Source organism: Platalea leucorodia, assembly GCF_965183815.1.
Source record: "Platalea leucorodia genome assembly, chromosome: 5".
Classification (NCBI taxonomy): domain Eukaryota; kingdom Metazoa; phylum Chordata; class Aves; order Pelecaniformes; family Threskiornithidae; genus Platalea; species Platalea leucorodia.
In genome coordinates, this window is record NC_138827.1 from 87,023,219 (window position 1) to 87,050,968 (window position 27,750).

General features: G+C 39.2%; 1 protein-coding gene across 1 annotated transcript in view; it reads right to left on the reverse strand.

Annotated features, from left to right (window-relative positions):
- Nucleotides 1-5,352: 5,352 nt before the first annotated feature.
- The window catches only part of CNTNAP5 (contactin associated protein family member 5), a gene marked incomplete at both ends in the record, with an annotated part of 289,753 nt that continues 267,355 nt past the window's right edge, over nucleotides 5,353-27,750 (reverse strand). The window contains 5 exons of the mRNA XM_082312477.1: nucleotides 5,353-5,549; nucleotides 6,587-6,658; nucleotides 12,044-12,262; nucleotides 22,169-22,253; nucleotides 23,580-23,706. Of these exons, the coding sequence (XP_082168603.1) occupies nucleotides 5,353-5,549; nucleotides 6,587-6,658; nucleotides 12,044-12,262; nucleotides 22,169-22,253; nucleotides 23,580-23,706 (700 nt within the window). The remainder of the gene's footprint in view (nucleotides 5,550-6,586; nucleotides 6,659-12,043; nucleotides 12,263-22,168; nucleotides 22,254-23,579; nucleotides 23,707-27,750) is intronic.

Sequence of the window (27,750 nt, forward strand, 5' to 3'; positions counted from 1 at the left end):
CCAAATGCAAAATGAAGCAAACCCAAAAGACTCAGATAAAAGCAATCTTCAAGTGTTTCCATAGGTCTAGGACTCAATCTTATGCTCAGCAAAATCAATAGCTAACTTCATTAGGAGAAGATTCATATCTCCTCACCATAGTGAAACTATATGATGTATTGATTGCTCCTCACCCAATACATGAAATATGTGATCAACTAAATGCTAACATAGACAAACATCTCATTAAAATAAGGGTTTGGCTTACACTGTAAAAACTGAGCAATTGCTGAATAGGATGGGTTAAGTCTGGCTAGATTAGGTTAAAATAAAGCAGAGAGAAAGCATTGCATGTTTGAATTTTGGCCATCAGTTTTGACTTAAACGTCAGGGGAATCTCCTGACTGAACACAATCTGATAACAGTACAGCCCTAAATAGCTTGTTTTCACAGCTATGTTCACCCAGATGAGAATCCTGGTTTAGGCAATGTGAGTTAAAAGTTTGTCTTTTGTTTGGCTTTGTTTTCACTGCAGACATATGCTAAGTGCTGTGCCATGGCAAGAACAAGAAAAAAAAAAAAAAAGTGTACGTGTTAAAAGTTTACTCGAAACACTCACACTGTTTTGTCTCTAGTAAGTGAATAAGGACAGATAAAATGTTTACTGTGAATTACATAGGTGATTTACTTAGGACCAACGTTTTATTTCCAAAAGAGAAATAGGACTCAATTTTTAAAGGTATTATAGAATCATAGAATGGTTTGGGTTGGAAGGGACCTTAAAGATCATCTAGCTACAACCCCCCTGCCATGGGCAGGGACACCTTCCACTAGACCAGGTTGCTCAAAGCCCCACCCAGCCTGGCCTTGAACACTTCCATCCACAGGCTCTCTGGGCAACCTGTTCCAGTGCCTCACCATGCTCACAGTGAAGAATTTCTTCCTTATACCTAATCTAATTCTACCCTCTTTCAGTTTAAAGCCATTACCCCTTGTCCTATCACTACATGCACTTGTAAAAAGTCCCTTTCCAGCTTTCTTGTAGGCCCCCTTCAGGTCACTGGAAGACTGCTATAAGTTCTCCTCAGAGCCTTCTCTTCTCCAGACTGAACAACCTCAACTCTCTCAGTCTGCCTTCATAGGAGAGGTGCTCCAGCCCTCTGATCATCTTCATGGCCCTCCTCTGGACTCGCTCTAACAGGTCCATGTCCTTCTTATGTTGGGGGCCCCAGAGCTGAACACGATACTCCAGGTGGGGTCTCACGAGAGTGGAGTAGAGGGGGAGAATCACCTCCCTTCACCTGCTGGCCATGCTTCTTTTTTAAATTTTAAAACATTTCACAGCAAGGCAGAAGCAGAAATCCAACTGAAATTAATTTGAGTCAAGTGCTCATCTTGTTTAGTCACTTAAGCATTGATCCATATCCTCAGGAGACTAAATTCCTTTGAAAGCCCACACTTCACTCAGGTGGCAGCCTATGTCTCACTGAAAGTTAGTGGGATTTAGCTTTCTGGCAGACAGCCTTCATTTTTTTTCTACAGCCAGACACCGGGGTTCTCAGACAGTCCTTCTAGGCATCCAACTTAGACTTTGCATGATTAAATATCTTTATACACATGGCTGTTATTGGCTAAGTCATCTGTGGAAAACAGGAATTTGCAGTGCCTAAATCCATATTTAAGTGACTTAGAAATTTCATAGCCTAAAAATCCCTGTCTAGCAATAATAATTTTCAGAGGTTACATACCATATCACCAGGAGAAAAAAAGAGACTTGATATCCTTCTACCAGCCCCTTACTTTTGTTATGAAGCTTGTCTTGGGAGAAGGAAGAAAACCCAACCAACCAAGCAACACCTCCAAACAATTCTTTGATACTCTCAGGATTTCCATTAAAATAAATATTGACATTTTATAGATAAAAACTATTATCCTCCACATTTACTGAAAAATGTTATCTAGAATGATAGCTAAAAGAAAAAAGGAAAGCCCCCTCCCCATTTAAAGAGCAATTTTAACAAAAATAGCGGAAATGTTTTGTAATAGATAGGATAAAAAGTCTAACTTGAACTGTGGAAAATGAAAACAATTTTAATGCTGGTAGATTTTTGCAAAATTGCATGTCTTCTCTTTTTTAAAAAATTATTTTTAATTGCCTTTAACTGGTACCGAAGTAAATCAAATGATGCCCTCACTAAAGAAAGCATTATAACAAAAAAAGAAAAAGGAAAAAAAAGGAGTTAGTATTAGTGTACTTCATATAGTATCTTTTAGCTACCTTTTAATAAGAAGAATATTGACATCCTGATTTAGAAGATAGGATTTTAAATGGCAAGTCCACACAAATGTGTTTATTTGTCCAGCCCTGTAACATATAAATACTCACATGATATTACATCCACAGGTATAGATGCAAGTGTTTCTGTATACTCATGCATGCATTTATGTATGTGCAGTTGTTTCATTTTACAGATGCACACCAACGTAGCTAAATTTTCAAGGAGTTTTACCAACCTGTGCTATATTAAATGAGGATAAGGAAAAATGGACAAACAAACCACTTACACTGTTTTGCCAGGCCTGGGCTTGCACACAGCATGCCACTTACACCTGCTCTGCAGCCCAGGACTGAGCCACAGAGCTCTATCTGAAATGTTTGCAGCAACACTAATATCTACATTTGGTGATGGGAAATTGATCCTCCTTGAGAAAGGTCAGCATCTTGCAGAATCAGGCCCTAAGATGGCTGAAAGTAATTTAGTCACTTGAGAAATGAGAGGACTCTGCTTCATTGCTCAGTCTCCCTTTTCCAGCTACTCCACTGCTGGGGCTGCTTTGCGCTTTATTGTTGCATTTTATAGTAATTTTATTCCTGGATACTAACAAGTAGGAAAGCAGAAGGATGACTTGTATCTGTTAGTTTGGCTAGAGAAAAATACACACTTGTGGGCTTTCCCCTCCTTCCTATTCCATTCTTCATAAAGCCAATTAAGTACATTAGGACTTCAGAGATGTCTCATACAGAGGCCATTTCAGATAAGATGACTCAAAACATAGGCAGAGGTGCCCATGAGCTCACTTATTCCTCCCCTCCTTCCATGCCAAACAAAGCAGCTTTTTCTGGGGGAAGGAAGGAAGGAAGGAGAAAAGAGAATTGCTTTGCCAGGATTTCACCGCAAAAGATATAGCAACATAAAGTGAACACAGCTAATGAGTCCGTCATTACACATCTCATCATGCAGAAATAGTCTCAAGTAATCATGTATCATGCAAACAGCCAGCATGAGACAAAAGGGTTGTTGTCAACCGTGGTCGAGGAAGAATGGCACCAATACTAATTTCAATATAAATGGCTTTATAAAATTGCTCTGTTAGAGTCCTGGTTATGGGGCTGGCCTCACATATTCCTGTTCATGTAAGAGTGATATCATTCCAAGATTGCTTTCTCTTCATCGGACGCTACTTCTCATAAAGCCTTCCAAAAGAAGTATGAAGAATCACCATATCCAAACTGTCATTTATTTATTCTTCCTTGTCTGTCCCCTCCTCCCGTCAAAAAAATAACCAGCTGCATACCTTTGCAATGCACTGCCTGGAAAAATAGCACCTGTTGCATGTGGAACCTCATCTCTAGTTTGCTGTGGGTTACTACCTCATACTGTGATTCTTTGATTTTAATCGATGTAAAAAGGAACACCATGTGGAAACCCCAGGATGACTGTAGAAGGGTGTAGGGGGCAAAAAAAGAGATGCAGCTGCAAAATTAATTGTCTTTAATTAATTCTTATCAGGAGTACTGCAATAAATAGGATTTTTTTTTTTTTTTTCAGCTGTTGGATTGATTCAACTCCTGTCAGAAACCTTCAAGTCTGACAGCAAATTCTACATACTCTTCAGAAGCCCTGTGAAGGCAGTATGTCATACAGACACAAGAAGGGTGTGAAAAACCTCCCTTGGTGGGACTTCTCCGTTTCTTGCCCTTAGGATGTCTGTGACCAAAACCAAGGTTTTTTTCAGCCTCACACTAAAACCACGTATCACAAATAAAATTGCCAGGATTAGAGTCTTCTGCATTGCTCCCAATCAGGAAAGGACAGAAGACTTTAGAAAAACAGGAAAGGAGATTAATTTGAAGTAGAGTATTTGGTATCTTTTTTAACTTATTTCCCTAATGTTCTTCCTTGTAAACAGGGTTGACTAAATATTAACCTTTTTAGATGTGACATTAGACCTCTCTCTATTTAGCTTTGGAGAAGATATTCCAATTTCTACAAACAGGAAATACTAATCAATCTTTCATGCAGTTTTGTTTTGTTTTGGTTTGGTTTTTTTTGAGTAGCTGGATTTTTTTCTTTTTTAGAAGAACTGGCAGAAGGTGTGACTCATGTTGAAGATTAAACTATTTTTGTTTTTTCTTGTCTATGTACTTTTTCTTTGCCACAGCGGCAACAGTGTTTAACCTCAGTGCATGATAATCCTCCTATGGCATGAACAGGTATATGCTGCATTTCTAACATTTCAGACAAATATAGAGCACCTAAGTCCTAGCAGCTTTCTAAAACCCTTGGAGATTCAAGCTACTATTTTCCATGCTTCAGCTAGAGTTATGCTAGAGTATGTTGGGTCTACACGGCCAGCCTTATGAGATGGAGGTGAAAGAGGTGCATGGGAATGACATTTATTGTTGATACATATATTGTTGGAAAAGTACTGATAAGCCTAAAAGTTACAGTAAAAGGACAGGAGGTTGGGGGAAGGAGCTTAATGAGGACAGTTTTATTTTTCCTTACCTCATACCAGCTTCTCAAGTGGTATAAATTAATGTAACACCATTGAAATCAATAAATATATATCAATTCATATCATTTGAGAATTTGGCCAGTTCTTTATGATTTTTGTAAATGAGCCTGTAAAATAAATCAGGCGTTTTGGTCTCATTCTTTCCCTCTATCCTGTCCCAGTATCTGTAGAGCTACGTATTCAGCTACTTTACCTCTACTTTACATAGTCTAGTTCTAGTGTAAAAGTGATGAATTAAATGGCTCCTGAGAAAAACACAAATAAATATAGGGACTTTGAAACATCCAGGAACCCACAGCAGAAACCAGGTGTGCATGTGGATCTGATTTTGTGCAGGGTGGGATAACAGGTCTCTTGAGCTGCAGAAGTAAACTGTGACTGCCAGGTTCTTGTGCAGAGAATGAGGCACTGTGATTGTTGTCAGTATTTCCTGTGCAGGGCGGTCTTTTCCAAATGAAAAAGTTAGCAAAAAATGAATGTTTAAAAAAAATTACAAAAAGCAAAAAGGAGTGAAGAAAGGAATAAAGGAAGGAAGGTTAGGGGAGTAAGAGTAAGAAGAAATTGCATTGTCCATCAGATGAAATATTCCCGTTTGCACTCGCTCACTGTGTTCTGCAAGTCAATGTCAGCTTTAAAGGAGCTCTCGAGGTTTTCTGGGTACTCCTTCTCCTTTGTCTGGCTACTTCGATGTGCTTGTTTGTGCTGATAGAGGAATCTGCTCATGATGGCAATTATGCAAAAGATGATGAATATCACAACTGCTATTACACCTAAAGAGGGGTAAAAAGGAAGAATAGAAAGAGTAAAAAACAAAAACCAAAACAAAAACCTCAAAAATACATTAGCAATGCACAACAGCTAGTGGATATGATAGATCAGTTCATTTCAGTCTGTACACAATCATCTGCCTCTATCATATCCTCCCTGGTAGTTTTTATTTCTATTCTGTCACCTTAACTAAGACTTAAAGCAGCAAGCATTGACATAATTGACCTTCTAATTTCAGTCAAATTCTGCTTTCACTGGAAGTGAAGTTAGGTCAGTGTGTTTGTTTTTAAAAAGCTAGATCTGTATGCTCATACAAATTCTTGCTCTGTTGTATTTTCTTCTCTGTTATCTCTGGAAACCTTGCATGAGCCTTGTACACTTTGGTTTATAGCTTCTAGATATTATCAAAGGCAGCTCCCTACAGGGCGTCCTATAAAATAAACAGAGATAAATTGCCCTCCAGGTTGTTAAAGGAAAATGAAAACCATACATGAAGCTATAAGGACAACTTTCCCTAGTATATAAATGCTTTCATATGAGCTAGCGAGTTCCACTACACCACCAGCTTGCAAAGACAGAGGTCAAGAAATACAGGATATGTGAATACTGTGTTAAGGCTCTCATCAGAGTAGTAGTTAGCTGGGTCTTAGATCACAGAATCACACAGAATCACACAGAATCAGAGAATAGTTGAGGTTGGAAGTGACCTCTGGAGGTCATCTTGTCCAACTCCCCTGCTCAAGCAGGCAGACTGATAGACTTTGGTTATATTTTAGAAGACTCAAGTTCTTGACAATCTATAATGCCTTTTTTTGGGTGATATCCAACATCACGTGCTGCCGCTATTGGCTTCATCCATAATGCAGGTGCCTATCTAGGTAGCTTGAAACAGATATGTGCTAATAAATACAGCAAATACTAGACCTGCATTAGATTACAAAAACTTGAACTGGATTTTATGCGGCCCAGATTTAAAGTGCCCTTGATGCTTGCCTTGACAGAATTATTTTTCAATTGTAATCTTTAAAAATGAAGTTACCTCCAATCACAGCTGAATCACTTCTGACTGCATTGGTGAGAGGCTCTCTTTCATCTGTCTTCCCAAAAGGATCTGCAGTTGGTTAAACAAAACAGGAATTATTTTTTATATCAACTATATTCATTTTCTCCGTGGCCTAGACAGAGGCACCCTCTTACACTCATGAATTCTAATCTGTTTTCAAAAGATGTGATTTGAGGGACTGGAGAATCAAACCAGAAAGCTCTCTGAAAAATAAAGTGAGCTTACAGGACAATTTTCTTCTACATCTTCAGGAGCAAAGTCTGTTAAGGGTATATTTAAAAGGAAACAGAAAGGCTCACACTAACATCTGAAAGTGTTGTCTCAATTTATCGGTAGAAGAATCAGAGAGACATTTGAACTAAATAGCCCATTGGGAGCTTTTTTCAGTCAGAGCTTTTTTTTGCCCTTTTTTTTTTTTTTTTTCCCTTGATACCTGAGAAACAATATCAGAAAGAAGCAAAAAGAAAGGAAGGCTAGACAGATTTAGACCTGACCTACGTTTGTAGATGCAGATACACAAGTTGAATTCAACCCCATAAAGAGAAGCAGTCTCTGCCTGGGACAGCTTCTTGGAAGGGATGTTTTTCTCTCCATTGCAGAAATGCAGTAGTCAAATTGGATTCAAAACAGAGAGAGGTCAGAAATTAATTCTTCTATTAATGGCTCCTCAATGCTGGAGCTCTCTTGTAGCCTATCTATAAATGACTACTGTTGAAACACTGGGTCAAACAGTCTACATGCTGGCAGTTTCAAATTCAGATCCAAAACTGAGAGGTCAAGGCCTCCCTGAAGTCAGTGGAGTTAACGGCAGTGTACCTACTTTAGTCTTGCCTCTTTCAGAAAATGCTGTGCTTTCAACTGCTAGTTGAAGCCAGCTTTTCTGCACCTTTCCATTTTTTTTTCCTTTCAGCTCACCCTCTCCTTTGGCAAGATTCCTATCTATTTCTCTCCTTTACAAGCCTCCGGGCTATCATACAAAGTATGTACGTGGGAGTTATGGATGACTGTCTCTGCTATATATTATACTGCTTTGCCAAACTGATCTATCCAATGCAAGAGGTGGAAGCTTAACTGAGAATTTTGGTGTTGCAACGTTTATTGAAATTGAACATCTTTGCCCTAGTAGCTGACTCAGCCGCATTTTGGTATCTCCTTGCCCCAAAAGATGTTTTTTATTAAAACAAGCAACAATTTCATATTTGTGCATCAGGAGGTGCTGAGTATGTAATGATAGTGGCTTTGGGCTATTTAGGTTCTTAAAGAGGGCACTTTTTCCTTATTCTCTACATCACTGATACCAGCCCCAAAGATGTGCAGAAGGCATCAGACTCAAAGAGGCTTTCATGTTTTAAAAGATGCAATTCTACTGCTAGTTTTAGGGGTGGAACTATTTCTCAAACACATCTATACTGAAAAGTCAGGGTTCCCCATATCTGCAGTTCATTGACAGCTGCAGGTACAAAAGGGACTTCTGGGGCCAACTGAACACCTCCAGTACACCCTTTATCAACACAAATGGTAATTACCAATGACAGATTTGGACACTCAGGTTGAGACATATTTACAAAAGGTCCCTTGCTTGGATACTGGATGCCTATAGTGATGTTGCCAAGAAACAGATAGTCATGGCAATTCTTCATCTCATTTACTACATTTGTGGGACTGGAATGGGGATAAAAGTTGTTTTACACATAAATACAGATAGCATCATAGAAAAGGTTAGGTTGGAAAGGAAATCTGGAGGTTATTTAGCCTAATCTCAAGCCTTTGAGCCTAAGCTCAAAGCAGGGCCAAATTCAAAGTTAGATCAAGGTTTCTCATAATTTTGTACATCAAGGGTAAGTTAATCTCCTTTATTTTGCAGTATCCCAGAGTTAGTTATATAAATCAAAACTAGTAATTTAGGCTCTTTTTATTTCATCAGAGGAAAGGAACCTACAGATACTTTATACCCTAAGATGCCTGTCAAACATGGACAGTGTGATTCGCCTATTTCTTTCCACAAACTAGAAGAGAGGAGTAATCATTATTTTAGACTCAAGATGATTTAGCTTTCAGATACTGAAGTTTGGTGAGATATCTTCTACTCCAGCCCTCATCTGGCGCCAGTGAAATCACTTACAACAAAAATTCACATCTGTTGAACATCAGTCCTCCTGTATCAGAGAAAAATCTCCAGGTGCTATCTGGTTCATGGTATTAGTCAAATAGATTAATGAAAGACTATTAACTATGTATGAAAAAAGTATGAAATTAAATTTCTACCTTAAAAATTATATAAGACATCATTCATGCCTAAAAGATTATGTAAGATCTCACAGTAAATGCTATTAAAGCTCCACTATTTGGCGACTGTTACCAGAATTTAAGCATTAGAGAGGAAACCAGAAGACATGTTGGAGATCAGTTTCAGAATGGAGGGCAATGGACATAGGCCTTAAGAATTATGTTTTGCCTGAGAAATAAAACAGGATACAAGGAGAGGAGGGTTTGTTACAGCAGAGCAGATGGCGTGTGACAGCAGAACCATCTCCAGTGGGAACACAATAAACTCTGAAGCCAAGGAAAAGCAATACTGTTTCTCATATGAGACCTTTACAGGACATCCTTCTCCTTTTAGACAAAACTGATGACATTACAGTGTGAATCACTGAGGTTGGAAGCATTGTTGAGGTCAGAAGGCCCCTCTGGAAATCATCTAGTCCAAATCCCTATTCAAATCAGGGTCTATTACAACAAGTTTTTCAGGGCTGTATCCATTTGGGTTTTGAATATATCCAAGGATGAAGTCTTCACAACCTCTCTAGGCTGCCTGCCACCTTTTCTAGATTTCCTGTTCATTGGGATGGACCATTCTTGATCTTGGAGGAGGTGATCCTTGAACCAGCTCTCCTGGACCCCTCCTCTTACCAGGGCTGTATTCCGTGGAATTCTTCCAAGCAGGTCCATGACCAGGTCCAAGGTTGTTCTCCTGAAGTCTGGGGTTGCAATCATGCTTTCTGCTTTTCTTCTTCTCAGGATCCTGAACTCCACCATCTCATAGCTGCTACAGCCAAGGCTGTCCCAGCACATCCCTGGCCAGTTCCTCCTTGTTTGGAAATATCAGGTCCAGCACAACTAGCACAGTGAGACGGGGACTTGCACTGTTTAAGCTGCCTTTCAGAAACAAAATTTTTCTGTGTAGTTTGTGGCTTATGAAAGTCTTTGGAATTTTTTGCTTTAAATGCATGAAGACGTGCTCTTCAGCTGGAGCAGACAGAGCTCAAGACTCCACCATTCACACAGCTGAATCTGCTCTGGCATTTACAATATTTTAATATTAAAAAACATAGCATAGTAAAAGTCCATTATCTCTATGTCATCGGTATAGAGTTCAGAATACCAAAAACTCTACATGTGCCTCAGCAAGGAAGAAGGTGATTTGCATATCTTTGTTAAATATCAAAACCACAGTAAGTCACCTTTCATTTTGTGTTTCCTAATCAGAAAGAGTGTGTACAGAAAATTGAGCTGTGAGTGAATGGATTTTATTCCATATCTGTCTGCTAGGAAACTTTCTTGAAGACAACAAGTATTCCTTTCTGAAGGAAAGAGCTTCAATTGTTTTCAAGTTATAAATATAGAAAGCTTTCTTCACACATTTAAAGAGAGATTTCCTAGAGGGCTTTTTTGTTGTATCTGTACATTAGAAAATGGATACAGACATGTACGGTCAACTTTGAAATTCTATTTTTCTTCTCAGACACTCAATAATGAGAAATTGGGAACTGATGAATTGAGATATGAGCAGTAAATTTGAAAGTTAATCCTTAACTCTGTCTTCTTTTTATTTCTTAAAATGTGTCCTTTCCATGCATAAATGTAATTCTTAAGTACATCTATACAAAGTATAATTTGCTACAAGTTGGATTTTTTTTTTTTTAACAAGAATGTACTGCCCGGTGCTCTTACTATAGCATATAAAGACATGAAGTCTTCGGAACTAACTTGTTCTAAAGATCTTATTCAGGCTTTAATAAAATCCAGTGTGAATACTGGGGCAGTAGTGTCAGTTAATTCATCATATTGAGAGGAAATCATATTTTAAAGTACAGAGCAGCAAAGACAGGGATGAGCTTTTATAATAATTCTGCATTTCTGATGTAACAATGCTTAACCTTGACAATAGAGTGCAACTGATTGTAAGCTTTAAATATTTAAGTCCAAAGATGCTACACTCTGTGTTCTGTCCTGCAGTTCTGAGCCTCGGGTTTTACTGCTTTCTAACTCTTTAGAAAAATCAGATCATCGAGGTGACAGATCACAGGGCAAGGAGTTCATATTTTCAGTATCTTTGCCCATTCGGCATTTACAAGACACATTTCTTCTGTGCATCAGAGGAGATACCTTAGACAACTCTGGGTGATGAGAAGAAAGTTGGGGGGTGGGGAGAAGCACACACACACTGGCAGCCACTCTTCACAGAGTAATCAGCAGCCTTTTTCCCTATGCGGAATGCTAATAGCATCATTTGTTTTCTGCTGAATATCTTAGGCAGAAGCTGCAGGAAATGGGGATTTGATGCAAGTACAAATGTCAAAGGAATCATATTATGATCTAAACCAGAGTTTTATTAGTTATCAGAAAAGAGAAAGTGGTTTCATAGGTCAAGGGGCAAAAAATAGTCCTTAATTTGTACCCCTTTCTAGTCATTAAGAATTCTGACACATCCACTGGTGACTAAAGCAGCAACTTGATTGCCCCTGTTCCTGGTGACAACACTTCCAGCTGCTCTGAGTTTCCTTCTCTGCATACAAATTCACATATGCAAAATACTTAAGATTCCCAGAGGACAGTTTCAGGATTGCAAAAGATAAACAAACTATTGGGATCATCTTACTGGTACTGCTCAAGTAGTGCTCCTTCTCTTTAGCCTGAGAGAATAAAGTACAAGGATTCAATGGAAGTCACGCACATGTGTCGAGGGGTTTGTACAAGGAGTTTTTGTTCATTTCTGCTAGGGTAGGAACAAATTCGACTTGTTTGTTGTATGACTCCTATTGCTTCATCACCACTGGGATACGGAATCTGTGTAACATTTATGTTCTCCTTTGAGATCTGCAGCACTGGAGCTATCTAGAGTGGACAGGAATGGCAAATCAGGTGCATAACCATACTTCCAATGCTGTTTCAACTACGGCTTTGGGACTTTGTTTGTTCTCAGCATGTTTTAGGCAGTCCAGTAACAGTCTGAAAACATTGTTTTAGTACAATGACTTTTAAAGGGGCCTTGGCTAATCCTAACGCCCATCCTCAACACTCCTAATTCTGAGAGAAAAGGCAACTTCCCAGTTCCAGTATTTATACTATCACAACTGCATTACAGCAAACAGGAAGGAAACCTCATTCTTCCATGTCCTTTAAATTCCCCATTCCCCTCTTGGCAGGACATACCTGATGAGGAATATATTGTGGTTACTGTGTTCACATCAGCTTCCATTATGGATGCACAGCTGGATTCAGTCAAAGAGCCTTTGACAGTCACAGGAGCAACGCTGGGATGGCGTAACGCAGCTTTCAGGGGAGCAATGTGGTTGTACTGAACAGAGGACAGGCAGCCAGTGAAACCATAGGCATTTGCCTTTGAGACTTCAGGGTCCAGTGACAAACTATCTGCAGTACAACAGAAAAACATTCCAGAAACTATCTGTTTTAGGAAGGCATTAAAAAAAAAAAAAGAATCCTTTTTTGCCTTACCCACTCCTTTTACTTCTCTTCATCCAATCTCAACTGTTCAGATTCTCTTTCAGCAGCCTACAAGTTCCTCCTGGCCTGACCCATGAGGTTCCCATCCCCAGGCCTTCCTCTATAATGCTGCTTATGTTGAATCAAGTTGGTTTGGACGTAAAAGCCTGCATTGTGCTTCTTTCCTCATCCATTTTCTCTACTGTCTGGACAATATCTAACACATCATAGGTGCTAACCATGGCAGTAACAATAATCATAGAATCACAATAATAATAAACAGTAATAATAGCAACACTGAATATCACAGGATCCTGGGGATGATGCTCTTTAACTTTTTTTGATGTTAACAACATCAGTTTCACAGATACGGACCATATCTTCAAGGCACTAACCTCCTCCACTCTTTTAATGAAGGAGCCTGCTCTCTATTATACAATGGTTCATGTGGCCTAATATTGAATGGCTTGCTAATATAAGCTTCCACCCTTCTTCAAAAGTTTATTTTTCAACTTACTTTTCTGATGCACCTAATCATGTTACAACATTTTTATAATTAGAGGTCCTAGGAATCCTCTTAGTTATGAGCCAGGCTCTCACTCTGCTAGCCCCATTCCACAAATAAAATAAAAAGCAAAACTATAGCTCTTTCTATCTAAATCAAAACCAATATCTCCACGCTCTTTTCCAGCCTGAAGATGAGATAGCGCAATTGATTTATCTGTTGGTCTGTGTTCATTTAAATTTCACAAAGAGAAAGCCAGTTCAAAGGTAAGTGTTTTTTATTTAGTTCCAAATGTTTTAATATCAAAGATTGTTTGGGAAAGTCAGTGAAGGGCAGTGAAGCCATCTTCTCTTTCCTCCAAGCTCTCATTTATTTACTTTCCAGAAATTGAAATTCATACTGCTCAGAGGTTTGTAACATGATGCACCTTATATCTAGGTCAATCAAACAAGAAAAAAACCCACAAATGCACACATATATAGTTATCAAAACTTATTCAAAGTCTTAAAAATTACCTGCTAATGAAAAAAAACTTCTAGCACTGAAAGGTTTGTAAATACCTCCAATGGCATTGGAAAACAGGGGTACCCAGCTTTTCAAGTTTATTTTCAAAGCTTGAAAGAGTAAGATGGTAAACTTTAAAATAAGGTCCAATTTTTCTACTGTCATTCAAATACAATGATTTTACAAGCTTTCAGCCAAAAGGATTTAGGAAAGAAGTAGACCTTCTTTTATAACTGACATTGCTACCTGAATTACATAAACTTCTTTTATGTATAAGAAAATACAGAGAAATCTCAAAAATAGCCCAAATCACAAATTATTTTGGTGCTCAAGATCTGTGACCATTATGTCATTCAGACAGAGGGAATTAGCTGAGAAAGGTTTCCAATTATGTTTGAATGTCTTCATGGAAGTATAACGTGGAAGAGTTTGGCTGCTTCTCAGCAAAGCAAGGTACATGTGAGTTTGCTCTCCAAGGGGTCTTACAGGAGAGATGCTCAGTCTGCAGAGCTGTCATGGGGACAGCCTCTGGGCTGTGAGTAACTGCAAGAAAGAGAGACGGGAAGGGAAACAGTGAGGCTTTGCCATTGGCAAAACTGTAGTTTTACAGAGGTTCACATTTGCTCTTCTCAAAGTGTGCAGGAATTAGCTGTATTCAGGTTTTTAATGAGATTTTGGCAGGGGTGTTATAAAACAGACAAAGAATTGTTTCCAAGTTTCTGCAAGAAGGCTTATATAAAAGACTGATTTACAGTATTTGCCATCTTTGTTGAATTTATAAAACCCTTTGTAAACATTTGTACTCTCAGCCTTTCCTGTTTTCTTAGCTCTGACACAAAAGGTGGATTTGTTGGTATCTTTTAGACATCAGCCAATCTAAATTGCTCTGTTCTGCCCCTATGTGCAAAAGGTAAAGCCTAAGAAATAATGAATTCCTTTTTCATGGTACAGTAGTTTGAAAAGTCTAAGACACAGTACTTTTGAAGGCTTTTTTAAAAAGTCAAATTAAGGGCCAATTCCAGGAGTCTTTTGCCAAAGTAAGCTTTGCATGAGTGAGAACTAGATATGTTGTTGTTGAAAGGCTTTGAAATTTGAAAAAAACAAATCAAAGACAAACCAAAACCAACCCCAGAGTCCCCTGGTAAAAATCCCACATGCACAGATACAGTTTGCTTTGTAATATGGCTTTAGGTGCATGCCTTATGTCTTTCAGAAAGTGGGGCTTTCACTGTTCTCAACAACAGAGCTGCACAACTTGTATGTGAACGACTTGTGCTGCCCTCTGAATTTCTGAGTAGATAACGTAAATCTGTGATTATGACACGGTTACTTCTGTGAAAGGCTTATTAAAGGCCACTCTGTCACTTGAATTCTTTAAGTCATGATAAAATGTTTTTCCAAAAGATATTTTCACTGCATGACACAGTTGTCAGTAAGAGAAGCAACTCGGTGAAGTTCCAAGGTCTGTGTTGAAGCAAGGTCATATGAAGCATCAGTGGCCTTCCTCTGACCTGGTTACGCTGTGAAACTTTCCATGCATTTGACTGGCCTGGAAAATCACACTGAATTGCTGCTGTTGGCTTGGTTTGATCTTCTGACATTTTAGCATTGCGTTTCTGTTCTTGGTACTGGAGACCGAGTTACTTTGGACGATTTCTACATGGTGGGTGAGAAGGCAATCTTTTTTGGCTTCTGAGTAATTTAACTGTTCATTCCCCACAACTTAAGTTTACCCATATTTTTAGGAAGTAATTTTTAAGCTTTGTCTTCTGAGTTGTGCATATGTTGGTCTGGCTTCTTGCTGGGTCCTCTAGCTGCTCCCTGGAAGCTGTCTGCAATGTCACAGCTCAGTAAGCTTTGTGTTGGTTTTGCTTTTCTGTTTTCCATGTATTTGGAATGGCTTTCCATGATAATGAGGATTAAGTCTAACATGTAGTTGCATTTTTAAAACTTTATTATTGTATCAACATAATTTATCTGCTGATTCATTCCTATTCCCCAAAAGAGACATCCTGTTCCACTGCTGTTTCTTTGTGCACCTCTGCCGTATACAACACACTTGTTTCAAGATCTTCAACAAATAAAACAATTTTAAGTCTTAATATCTCAGTAATGCGGAATGAATTTTCATCATAAGTAGAATTCTGCCAGAATTCTCTAGGACCAAGCCTTAAACTGCTCAGCAATGTATCAGCAAATTGACATAGTAAATGATAACTCATATGACAGATAACTGGAATCAAAGAGAAATTAAAAGTTATTTGTGTGCAGGGAGAGTGGCTCAAAAGACATTCTTTCTAAAGATATCAGTGTGGAAAATGGGACCATAAACATTATCCAACATCTTTTTGTTCTTTCTTTATAAACATTAATTTCATGTCACTCAGAAACTTAAATCTGAGCCCGAAGTTTACTTCTGTGCTCACTTACATCCAGGAAGGCCCATCATGGATTTCCTTAATTGAAATTTATTTTTAACATCAGTGAGAGCAGACATAGCCTGTTTTAAATGTCTGTGCCCTAATTAATTAATTAATCTAAGTGAATCACTGGTAGAAGCACAAAGGGTAACTTACTCTGTATGCTGAAACACTGGTTGTCCTTTTTTTGAATCTGAGAAACAGAAAGATGACTTTTGTGCGAGTTAAAGTGTATCCATCACCTCACTTTGCCAAGGTGCTGTACAGCACTGGTAAGATTACTTCCTGGACATTGTCACTAGATTTGAGCCCACAACCTTGAAGTAAAAGACTCTTGTAGTCTCCAGACTGCACCTGTCTCAGAAGAATTGACTAGCAGGTACTGTGTAGTTACCTCGAAAAATATGCTGCTATGTCCTTCAACAACCTCAGTAAACATTGCTGATACTAACCATTAATTTAGAAAGGGCAGAAAACATCTTGGATTAGACTGGAACCCACTAAAAGACTTCTTTGGAATAAGCTTGTTTCCTGGTGCCAGCCTGCCACAAAGGCAGTGGAGGGAGCAACACAGACATTTTTCCTGGTTAGAAACATTGGGCTCAACCACTTTGGCTCTTGCTTAAGAAAAGGATGAATTTGAACAGGAGAAAGGCTCCAGGCATTCAATGCACCTCCAAAACACTTCTGAAAAAGCAAGGGACAACGAGAGCAAAGCAAAGGTACTTTTTCTCACAAGTTTTCCCAGGAATGAGCAGAACGTGCCAGGATTTGCTTGCTGGCAATTGAACATTTCTTGCCAAGTGGAATATTTGAGAATTTTTGTTTCATTAGACTTAGTGGAGATAATTTCAGACGTGCATTTAGTATGTTTTCTTAAACACAATTTGTCATCAAAAAAGAAACACTGCTTGGATTTGTAATGTGAAATTTGTTACATGTCAGTTTTTGATATTTGAATCCTAATCTGTCACAACACAGCCAGCCCTATGCAGTTTTGCATGGGCTCAAAATATAATCTATAAAAAGAAGAAAATATGCAAGAAGATGGAGAGACGATGTGCAAAAGAATACATGCTTTTCTCAGGAGCAGATGGCTAAAATCAACTCAAATAGCAAGAATTCAGACTAAAAATAAAATTTCTGGATAGAAGTAGATGACCTTGGACACTTATTTAGGCAGTATTTTCATCAAGAACATGGGGATTTAAGCATGGTGTTATGATCATATGGTAAATGATATTGCTGGGGAAAAAGTTTGAATAGATTTGGTCTCTTTTTGATAGAGACATGATGGCATTATTGGCTTAGACCTTGGATTGCTTGAAGCGCCTGTGGTAGCCAAACTTTGCTTATTTTAACTACTGCCATATTGGTCCCAAATACCTCTCCTCTTTTATCCTAAGCAGTCATTTCCATTTTCCTTAATGCTTTATTAGGCTACTAGGAGGAAAAACAATGACTTTTAAAGGTGCCCTATAACAGCACCCAAGAGATCTTTTTCTGCGGTATAGTCCTTCTGAGGAATAGGTATTTAGGGCAAGAAGAGTCCGCAGTAAAGAAAAGAGCTTTGCAGTGACCAAAAGAGTCCAGCCAATATCTCTTGCAGACATTGCTGTATTGTTTAAAATGTTAGAGCACAATGATCTGAGACTGTCACTTGAAATTTCTCAAGCAAATTGTCATCATGTGAGCTTAAAAAAGGGAATGGCTTTCCACAAAAATAAAATGGACTTAAGTCTTTTCCATAGAAACTCTCTAAAAGATGCTTCTTTAGGGAAGCTTTTGTATCTCAGAGTTAATGCCAACTTACCCCTTCTGATTTAATTATCCTGTTATCATCTCCCCCAATATAATATCACTCTTGGATTAATTGCTCTGTGATCTCTTCAGTGTATAGATCCCATTTTCTTCTTGTGAACTTTTAATAAGAAAAGCTATTGTAGAAATCATAAGAATTGTACTGCACCTACATAATGATTTTAATAAAATTACTTTCCAGATGAACTTTCTTCTGTGTACACTTTATATCAAAGCTGAATGATTCAGTGGAAAGACTCCTACAACTTGAGTGTGTTTTAGCTCAGGCTTTTAGAGATAAAAGATATCATGATCATGTGCGAGACTACACAGTTCTTTACATTGCCAGTATGGGAAGGTCTGCTAATTCATCTCTTTGAAGACACAAGTAAATTAGGTCAACATTAACAGATACTAAAGAAATCTTTGCAACCTTTTTCTTCAGAATACTCTTGAATCCCTTTCAATGCTACCCTTTTACTCTGGTATCACTACACAGCTAGTATATTAAATTGCTCAGAAGCAAATATGCAGACAACGAGATTCACTTCTCTGCATCAGTGATTATTTTTCCAGGGACTATAATGGTGAAAGATTTAGACATGTTGGGGCACAGTAAGGTGTTTTCAAAGATTCATTAAGGTCAACCCCAAAACAAATAAATAATATTTTCCATTGGGATAGCAGCTTTTTCTAGACAAGACCTAAACATATGCAAATGTGTATCTGAGATCAGAGAATTACAGAATAATTTAAGTTGAAAGACACATCTGAAGGTCATGCAATTCAATCCCTTGTTCAAAGCGGAGCCAGCTTCACAGTTAGGTCAGATTGTCAATAGAGCTTATATGCTTGAATACAGCAGTATGATCTCTGCAAGGAGTACTTAAAGTAAATGAACTGGGACTCTGGTTAAGATTTCATTGAGGCTTTGCCATAAACTGTATGACCCACTTGGGGCCTGAATCCAGTATTCACTAAAGTCCATGGAAAAACTCCCATTGATACTGATAAGCTTTCGATAGGTCCTTTTGTGTCTTGCCTCTATATTTCTGAAGTAAAAATGACAACTACAGGATAATAATATTTTTCTATTGCTGTTGGATACTGTGAGGATGAATTCAACAAACGTCTGTTGGCTACTTGAATGCTGCTTCTTTTTACTCCCTTGTCTTCAAAGCCACACTTATATTTAGATTGATCTTTCTAAGGCAGCTATATGGCCCCATTACTGTGGATCTGAACAGCTCACAGCCTTTAATGCTTTTATCCTCCTAGCACCCCTCTGATGTAGGAATGTTCTATTATCCATGCTTTACTGATAGAGAGCAGAGATAGTAAAGCTCAGACTGGTTTCAGTGGGAATAAAATGCCTCCTTACCTTTATATGTGCACATAAATGGCTTGCCCAAGGTCATTCAAGTAGTCTGTGGCAGAGTGAGTGTCCCTATGTTTTGAATTCCAGGTGAGCCTCCTCTGCCTTAAACGGAGGATTTCCTGGAATTCAGAGCTGGGTGTAGGGCAGCCATTGGAAAATACAGAAGATGTGAAAAGCAGAAAAAAATATCAGAGTTTAAGTAGCTTTTGACTAAAGGAAGTGTAATGGGGCTAGGGTAGGGGGGTAGGAGAGGGGGAAGCACTATTATTTAAAAACTGGTCATTGTATAAAAGTGCACTTTTCAAAAGTTCCAGCTGTGCTAAAATGGTTATCATAAGAAAATCTGGTGAGGAAGAGGTTTCAAGCTTTTATGATGTCCTGCTGGAAGCTCTCTTTGAGATTTCTCAGCCAGTGGGAAATGAATGGTGGAGTCAAGAAAGAAGGTGGTATAATTGTCTGGTTAAGCAGCCAGGATCAGGCTGTTAGAGCAGGCAAATGAGCAGTGGTGTGACAGGAAAGAAGAATAGAGACAAATTTTCAGAACAGTATAGCACGGATATGTAGGATGCATAGAACAGAGTTTTTTTGTATGGTTCTATTTCACTGGACACTTAAATGTTCCTAATGAATGCCTTTAGGTACCTAAATCCCAGTGGCATCCAAAACAAAAACTATGGGAAGTCTACGTTTACTTTGAAGGATCACATGCCTCTGGAAGTTTATGCTTTGCTGAGGGGATGAACAATGACAAGGAAGAAGTTGGAAGATATTGGTTTAGGTCACCAGTATTCACCTTCTAGTGAGCCATCATTAAAAGAAGCTACAGTCGACATTTTACCCATATAATAGTATAAATGATGAATGGACATATTTAGTTCTACATTCCTAAAATGACAAGGTCCAGCTCTCCTCTTGACACAAGGCAATACTCTTGACTTTGTAGCAGTAGGGATTTTTTTTTTTTTTTTTTTTTTTGGCCAGCATGGGACAGTGTGCAACCTGAGTAAGTTTGGAGATGATACAAAATTGGCAAGAGCAGTTGGTAGACCAGATGGTTGTGCCACCATTCAGAGGGACATTGACAAGCTGGAGAAATGGGAAAACAGGAACTTCATGAAGTTCAACAAAGGAAATGCAAAGATCTGCATTTGGGTTAGGAATAACCCCACCCACCAACACTAGTTGGGGCTGACCAGCTCGAATGCAGCTTTGCAGAGAAAGACATGGGGGTCCTGGTGGACAACAAGCTGACCATGAGCCAGAAATGCGCCCTTGCAGCAAAGGCAGCCAATGACATCCTGGCATCCAGGGTTGCCTTGGGAAGAGCATTTCCAGCAGACAGAAAGTGATCACCTTCCCCCATGCTCTGCATGAGTGTAACACTACTGGAGTGCTGGGTCCAGTTCTGGGGTCCCCAGTGGAAGAAAGACACGGACTTACTGGAGTGAGTCCAGTGAAGGGCTGCAAAGATGATTAAGGGACTGGAGAATCTTTCATACAAGGAGATGCTTGATAGAGCTGAGACAGTTCATCCTGGAGAGGAGAAGAATCATGGGGATTTGTGATTCCGTGAGGGCACAAGGACTCTACTCAACACAGCTACAGCTGTGGGATAAAACCTGGAAAATGAAATCCTGACATAGAAGAAAAAGTTTGTGGAAATTCACTTAACGTATGAAGAAGAAACCAGAATTAGGATTTGGCTGGAATTAAAGTGACTTGCTGGGATGCATTGTGTGATTCCTGGTACAGCAATAAGATCTCCCATCATGTGGATGGCCAAGTTTATGGCTTTAGTGTCATTACAGAATATGAACTATTGCTATTATTATTACTATTAGTAAACCAAAATCCAAATAAACTTTGGGGCAAGCGAGAAATAACAGAAGGATATATCCATTAAAAGCTATCTGGAGACAAGTCTGTGGTGTTCAGTGGAACCGAATGCCAGACCTCTGGAGATACATCTAGGCTTTTTGGCTTTGCAACAACCTTGTACTTGTAAAGTTAATCATATTTTTGTGACTAAATCTAGTTTCTCTCCATGATGCTGAGCTGAACCTTGTCAGCTTGCTGGCTACATGTTTGAAGGTCTTTGTGCTATATTCCATCTTGCTGGTTAGAAAAGCCTTGGTTTATTTATTTAGTATCTATAGCTGGAGCTTTAGGTAGAGGTCATGATGAGCAATGTTCTCTTAGATTTTCAGCACTACAGCTGACGGTTGACAAAACGAGATTCTTAGCTTAGCTTGACTTGGGATGAAAAATGTCAAACCTGTCCACAAAGACTTTGAAGATTGCTGCATTCTAAAAAAACATTAAATATAATTAAGGGGAAAATCAGTTCCTGCCCTTAATCTAGAAGGTAAAACATGATGCAGAATGCATTAATGTCATTATATAAAATTATATGGCACAAGTAGACACTAGAGGATGTCTATAGTTTCTGTCCAGCTACCAGTCCCGCAGGCCTTGGATGTTATTAATAAGACATATAAAATTGTAATAGTGAAACAGATGTCAGGCTTGATATGGAAGTCCAATTCTAACAAAGGACTAAAATATCTATAACCAAGGAAGCATTTAGAATCTTACTGGGAACAAATAAGACTCTTGTCTTATGTAACATAACTCTATGTAACATAACATACATGACAACAAAACAGAGGAGTTCTACTTTCCAAACTTCAGGCAGAGTTTTCTTGGTCTTGTAATGGTTTTGTAGTGCAGAGAGGTACAGATCAAGAAGGTCCATGCACAGAGCATACAGAATTGTGGCCTTAATGTTATATGTAATATAAATATTCCGTGCAGAATTCAAATGGAAAAGGACTGGGAATGAAAAAGGGGTAGAGAGGATGAAGGCTCACAGTGCTGCTGTTCTTATCATTAGGAAACAGAAATGGCTTGAGAGGAGCAAGATGTAGTTAGCAAAATGACATCATTAGGCTAAGATGCCACCCTCTGCAGCCACACAGGCAGTATGAATCACTTTACTGGAGTGAGCAATGGGAGAAGTTAATATTGCTATCAGTGCAAACAAGTAAAGCGGCCAAATTTTTGCATTGATGAGATATACAAACAGGGGTACTGGAATGCTCAGGCCAACTCTTACAGCTAAACCAGCCAAACAAAACCCCAATCCTATTAAAAACCCAACACACAGCACAGGTTAACTCCAGCACTATAACAACTGATGAATCAGGAATATTTTTAGTAGAACCTACCTGTGACCTTGCCCAAGGTGAGTGATTTGATGGCCTTAAAATCAATCTCAGAAAAGTTGTGTTTGAGTTTCAGAACTTGATCAACCTGGAAGAGGTCAATAAAATTAGTTTGTTACAACAGCATGTAGACACCCCTAGATCTCTCTGTACTGCAGACTTCTGGGAACGCTCTCAGCTGCAAATCAGTTAATTCTGCCCCCAAGCATGATTCAGTTTCTAAAGATAGCAAAGTGAATGTGCTTTGATTTTAGCATGAGAAGCTGAAAGGTACACCAGAATAGTCATATAAAGGGCTTTGAAGAAACTTCCCCTGCAGAAAAGCTTAGAATGTTTGACACTGAAATCACCCTGCTTCCCAAAATCCATGTCTAGTCATTTCAGAATACACTCAAAGGAGGCCTCTCTAGGAATGTATTGTGAAGAATTAGTTCTGCATAGAAGAAAACCACAGCACAGCACAATAGAAAACTAGTACTTGAGGAAAACCCTGGCTTTTAGCGTAAGCCTCTTTCCTAGATAATCAGGCCTACCCACCCTAGTTGCATGCTAACTGTTACCATTTTACCACCCAGACATGGAAACTGTAGGGGAAAGAAAAACTGTGACGCTCCCTGTGCTTCTGTCTCCTTCTTATTCTATTCCTTAACACACGGCTTCTCTGTCGACTCTGTCACCCTTCCCTGTTAAACAACTGCCACCCAGATCTAGACAATTTGTTTTGTAATATGAACTGCTACAATTAGCCTCAGAAGGAAAGCAGAAGGAGCAGTAAGACAGTCCTCCCTGCCTTAGTAAAACAGGCAATGCAGAGAAACAAGGCAGAGGAGTGGTTTTGTCTCTCATGAGGTTGTCACATTCAGCATGGCTTGCTTCTAGCAAAGGGACAGGGCATTGTCATGCACATGGTGGCTGCACCCTGTGTTTCTTCAGCTTTTCCTTTGCTGTGAGAGGATAAGGCAGCTGGGGTCACATTCTCTCTTGGGGCACATACCCTAAATGAAATTACATTCACAGGTGCTCATTCCTCAGCTGTTTTTCTCCCTTTGGCACCTTTTTAATGACCTATACTGTGTGCTTCCTCTGGGACTACAAGTCACACAGACACCCCTAAGCCCCGGAACCACTCCAATGGTCCAGATGAACTTTTGGCCAAAGGCATTTCCTAATTCACAGGTTGTCAGAGACAAGGGAGGGATCACTCAATGGAAAACACCACGGTTGGGCACTCTTTGAAGCAGGGTCTGGATGGAGCTTTGGTCTAACCTACAGGGTTGTTCTGCTGCTGGACCAGCTTTGGTTGCGCCAGATCAGTGTGAAACCTTTGCCTCCTGCTGGCCATCAGGTATTGAAATCAGTGGGTCTGTCTGTTGCATGAAGTATTATTTAACATTCGACGTAAGCCATGGTGTACCTGAATGATGAGCTCCCTGCCTTCCCTGTTAATCTTCACATGGTGCAGCTCTCGGTTGGCAAAATTTCCAGAGTCAATGGTGAAAATGAGGAGCCCATCCTTACTCAGCTTGTATCGGACCTGTAAACTTCCTTAAAAGTAGAGCAAAATTCTACGTATAAAAACTGTGTCAATAATGAGATACTGTTCAATACCTTTACACAACATATAACTCATTTTCTTTTTATTACAGTGGAGTAACAAGGTTAAAAAGTCAAGAAAGAGGTTGAAGAGAAATGAAAGAGTTCAAACTGTAATGAAAAGTGTGAAAAAAATAATGCACTGGAAGAGTTTTCCTTCCTACTAGCTAACAAACTCTGCTATGGAGGAACATAACTTAATTGAGTAACTAAGTATATCAAAGGAGAGTGTGTCTGTCTGCAGGTCTGACATTTAGCGTTGCCACAAAAGCTGATCTGCATTAGTCTGTTAAGGATCGCTTCCACCAGAGGGCATGCAGGTCTTGCACTCTTCTATTTAATATTGGTGGACTTTACTATTCCTTTTCATCAGGATGTAACAGAAAATGCAGAAGAGAGTGACAATTGTGAGAATTAGAACTTAATTTCAAACATTTAAATGCCCAGACTCATTGCAATTTATATGTAATACAAGAAAAGATATATTGTAAATGATCATACATAAAAAATATTTTTACTTTGGTGTTCTAATGTATTTGAAGAAATAAATATAATTCATATAAAAATGAATGCCAAACACCTCTTTCAATCTTTGTATCAAAAAAAGCATTGTGACTTCTGATAAATAACATTACCATAGCAAATCAAAATGCACAAGAAAACAGGGAATCCAATATGAATTTTAATCCTTCCACAAATTACTACAGGGAAAAAAAATATATATACACACATATATATAATTTAAAAGGAAAAGAATCTCTTCTGATAAAATCCTTCCAAGCTTACTTTTATTGGAATTAAGTAGCAGGAAGAAAAAAATTCTCTGAACTTTTGGAGCTCTTTTTGTTCATCATCAACCGAAATACATGGAACAACAGTAGTACCACAGAGTTAAAAAGCTTTTCTGGGGCTACTTTGTTACTGTCTCCCCGCAGAAAATGAACACTGACAGCACCACAACCCTGAGCAAAGGGTCCTTCATTTATTCCCTGTTCTGAAAATTGTCACAAAACCCCCTCCTATCTCCTTCCATTTCAGCGCTTCTGTTAGCACAGGTTCAAACTATTGCAAGCATCACTAGATTTTGAAGAAGGCTACAAGCAAATGTTACCTATGCTGAATGATAGGGACCAACTGACTGTTTGTCACTGAAGGATGTGTTCATGCTGTTTTAGCTCTAGGACCTGTTTCAGTGTTTGCAGAGGCAACGCTTGCGTACGCATCGCGATGCAGTGCCACATCAGAGAAGCCCGCGATACACCTGCATGAGCTTCTGCATGTGTGGTGCACTGCAATGTTATTCAGAAGCACCTCTGACCCCAGAAGCAGTCTGGCTGTTTAGTGAGGTGAATGAGCAGTGCTGCTTGGCTCCTATATTCAGCTGTATTAATGCTGCAAGACTGCTTGCAAGTCTAGAGTTAGTGAGAAAGGACATGGGGCAGTTCTTCACTACATAGTGTGGACATACCTGCTCCCTTCAGGCCTTCCAAGTCATCCCTCAATAAGGTCAGCTCTGTTGTCCTACAAGCTACTGTAAAACCACTTTATAAAGAGCTTAAAACAATGTATAAATTTCCTGCAAAGGGGGAATTTTGCCACCTCTACACAACTCACAGTGAAGCTGGTAGTCTTTCCTGATTAGACCGAGTCCAGTTAAGATCATCCCTCCTCCTTTTTCCTCACCAGGATGTTTGGCTGCTCAGGCTCCTAAAAGCTGCACTCCCAGACGGGCACTGCCACTGTCTGAGCTTTGGGTGACAGAAACAAAGCTTCTAAAAATGAGAGGGAAAATGAGAATGAACTACTAGGATGAAGGCTTTTTAGCTGATTGAGAGGGCTGCTGGATCAGGTAAGCTTTTAAAGTGAAAATAAAAAAAAAAAAGGAGATAAAAGGCATTTACTTTCTCACACATAGTCATGGATGTTAGAGGGGAATTTCTGAAGAGATCAAGGTCAGTTAACAACTGCTAAATTATTCAGTGTGATATTATAAGTCCCGAATCAGCTGCCCCGAATCGTACTGCAAAGCTCCCATCCCTTCATTGGATAGCCAGGACAAGGAGCTACTGTCTATCACCATTAATGACACACTTAAAGGTCCAAACTTAAATCACAATCCCATTTTCTGGTACTGAATGAAAGATGCACCAACAGGGAATAACAGTGTAAACATCTTACAATCACTTTACTCTAGAAAGATGTGAGAAAAGAAGCCCAAGTGCAAGGAAGTTAAGGGACCTTCTTCAGACTTGCTCGTTAGGGCAGTGGGAGAGCTGATAAAAAAATGGAAAGGTTGCCTGACCCTGCACACCACAGCTGAGATGACGGCACAGAATAAGCTAAAGCTAAAATGTGATAGTGTAACAGATTGGTCCAAACTAAAAATCATGTCCCAGCAGAAGTATTTTATAGGCCGCCTATTATCTGGAGCCTTTGAAAGGGGTGTAACACGAAAAATGGAACAGGGCCTAGATTTGGCCTGTAACCTTGTACTAGTTGCTTAGTTTGTAAATGTGAAAAAACTTCTCTGCTCTTTTTGAATGCTCTGAACACACCAGTACACAAAATATAAACGGTACTACTATATCCAGGTGATCAACATAGCAACCAGCACATTCGTGTCCAAAGTGAGACAGCAAGATATGCAATCTACCTAAGCTCTCAGCTGCTGCAAATAGGGATTTACCCATTGACTTCATCAGAGAAACACTGATTTTAAACCAGAAACCATCTGTTCCATTTGTTGGGAGACAATGGAGGAGGTTCTTGACATCCATTAAGAACAGATCTTACTTTCTATAGTGGTACAATTTTACCTTAAATCATTTAAAGAGATCAGTGAATAGCATCTTATTTTATCAAATTGCTTTGAATTCCAACGGCAACTTTTTTTGGATGGCTGCTCTTCAAAGCCATTGAATTAAAGTTGGCATTTTGCCTGGGGTCAAATTTGCATTAATATAAACCAGAAGTACATGGGCTTATGTCTCCAGAGGTGTTGTGGAATTTACACCAGTGTAGCTCAGAGCTGATTTTGGGTTGCAGTCAGTACCAAAACTTCTTCTGTTTTGAGAGTAAAGAATAATTTGTCTGGCAGATTACATTGCCATTTTGCTACCTGACAGGCAAAATAAATGGATTATTAATTAGGATTATTATTAAGAAATTTTTTTTGTCCTCTGAATTTTGATTATCTGGTCCACTGACTTTCTCCATCGCATCAGCCCAGTGTCACTAACTGCAAATAAAAATCTGTGCATAAACCAGCTCTATTCTCCCTAGTCTCTATTCTCTCTCTATTTTGCATCATTTTTGCCTCACAGTAGGGATTCACACTAATCATGAGCAGTGTAATTTCTGGCAGTCTTGTTGCAGTCATGCCTGTCATCCTCTTTTCAACTCCCCATGTCTGAGCATGCACACCTGGAATGCCATAATGCTCAAGCAATGCACTGCCTGTTGTGTTTTCTCCCTTCTCTAATGTATGGGGAATTGCTGGAGGCAATTTCTATTAAGTCCATAAAAGACGGAGGGAAGAAAGTAGAGATGTATCATGTTTTTGGCTTCAGGCTGGAAAATTCTACTGGACATGTTACTCCAGCAGTGTTAGGTAAGAGTAGATTCACACTTGATTATTATAGTCATCTGTTTCAGCTTCAAATTCTGCAGACTACAGATCAGTATGGAGATATGCTATGCTAGCTCCAGAACAGCCCAAGAGGGGAGCAGGCATAGTTTAACCACAGTGTTACAGAGCACAGTGTGGCCTCTTTTGACCACTTCTGGAGGAAACGAGTCCACGTGGGCTGCCTTGCTACTGTGATGAGACCACCACCAGTATCAAAACTGGCTTGCTACACTGTGGTCTTCAATCTGTAATCTGCAGTAGCATAATCCACGACTGTAGGGCTGAATAACATCTCTCTTCTGATACCAAACAGCTACAGAGCCATTTTAACAGGATTTCTGGGGGTCCCCGTGTGCAGAGGGAA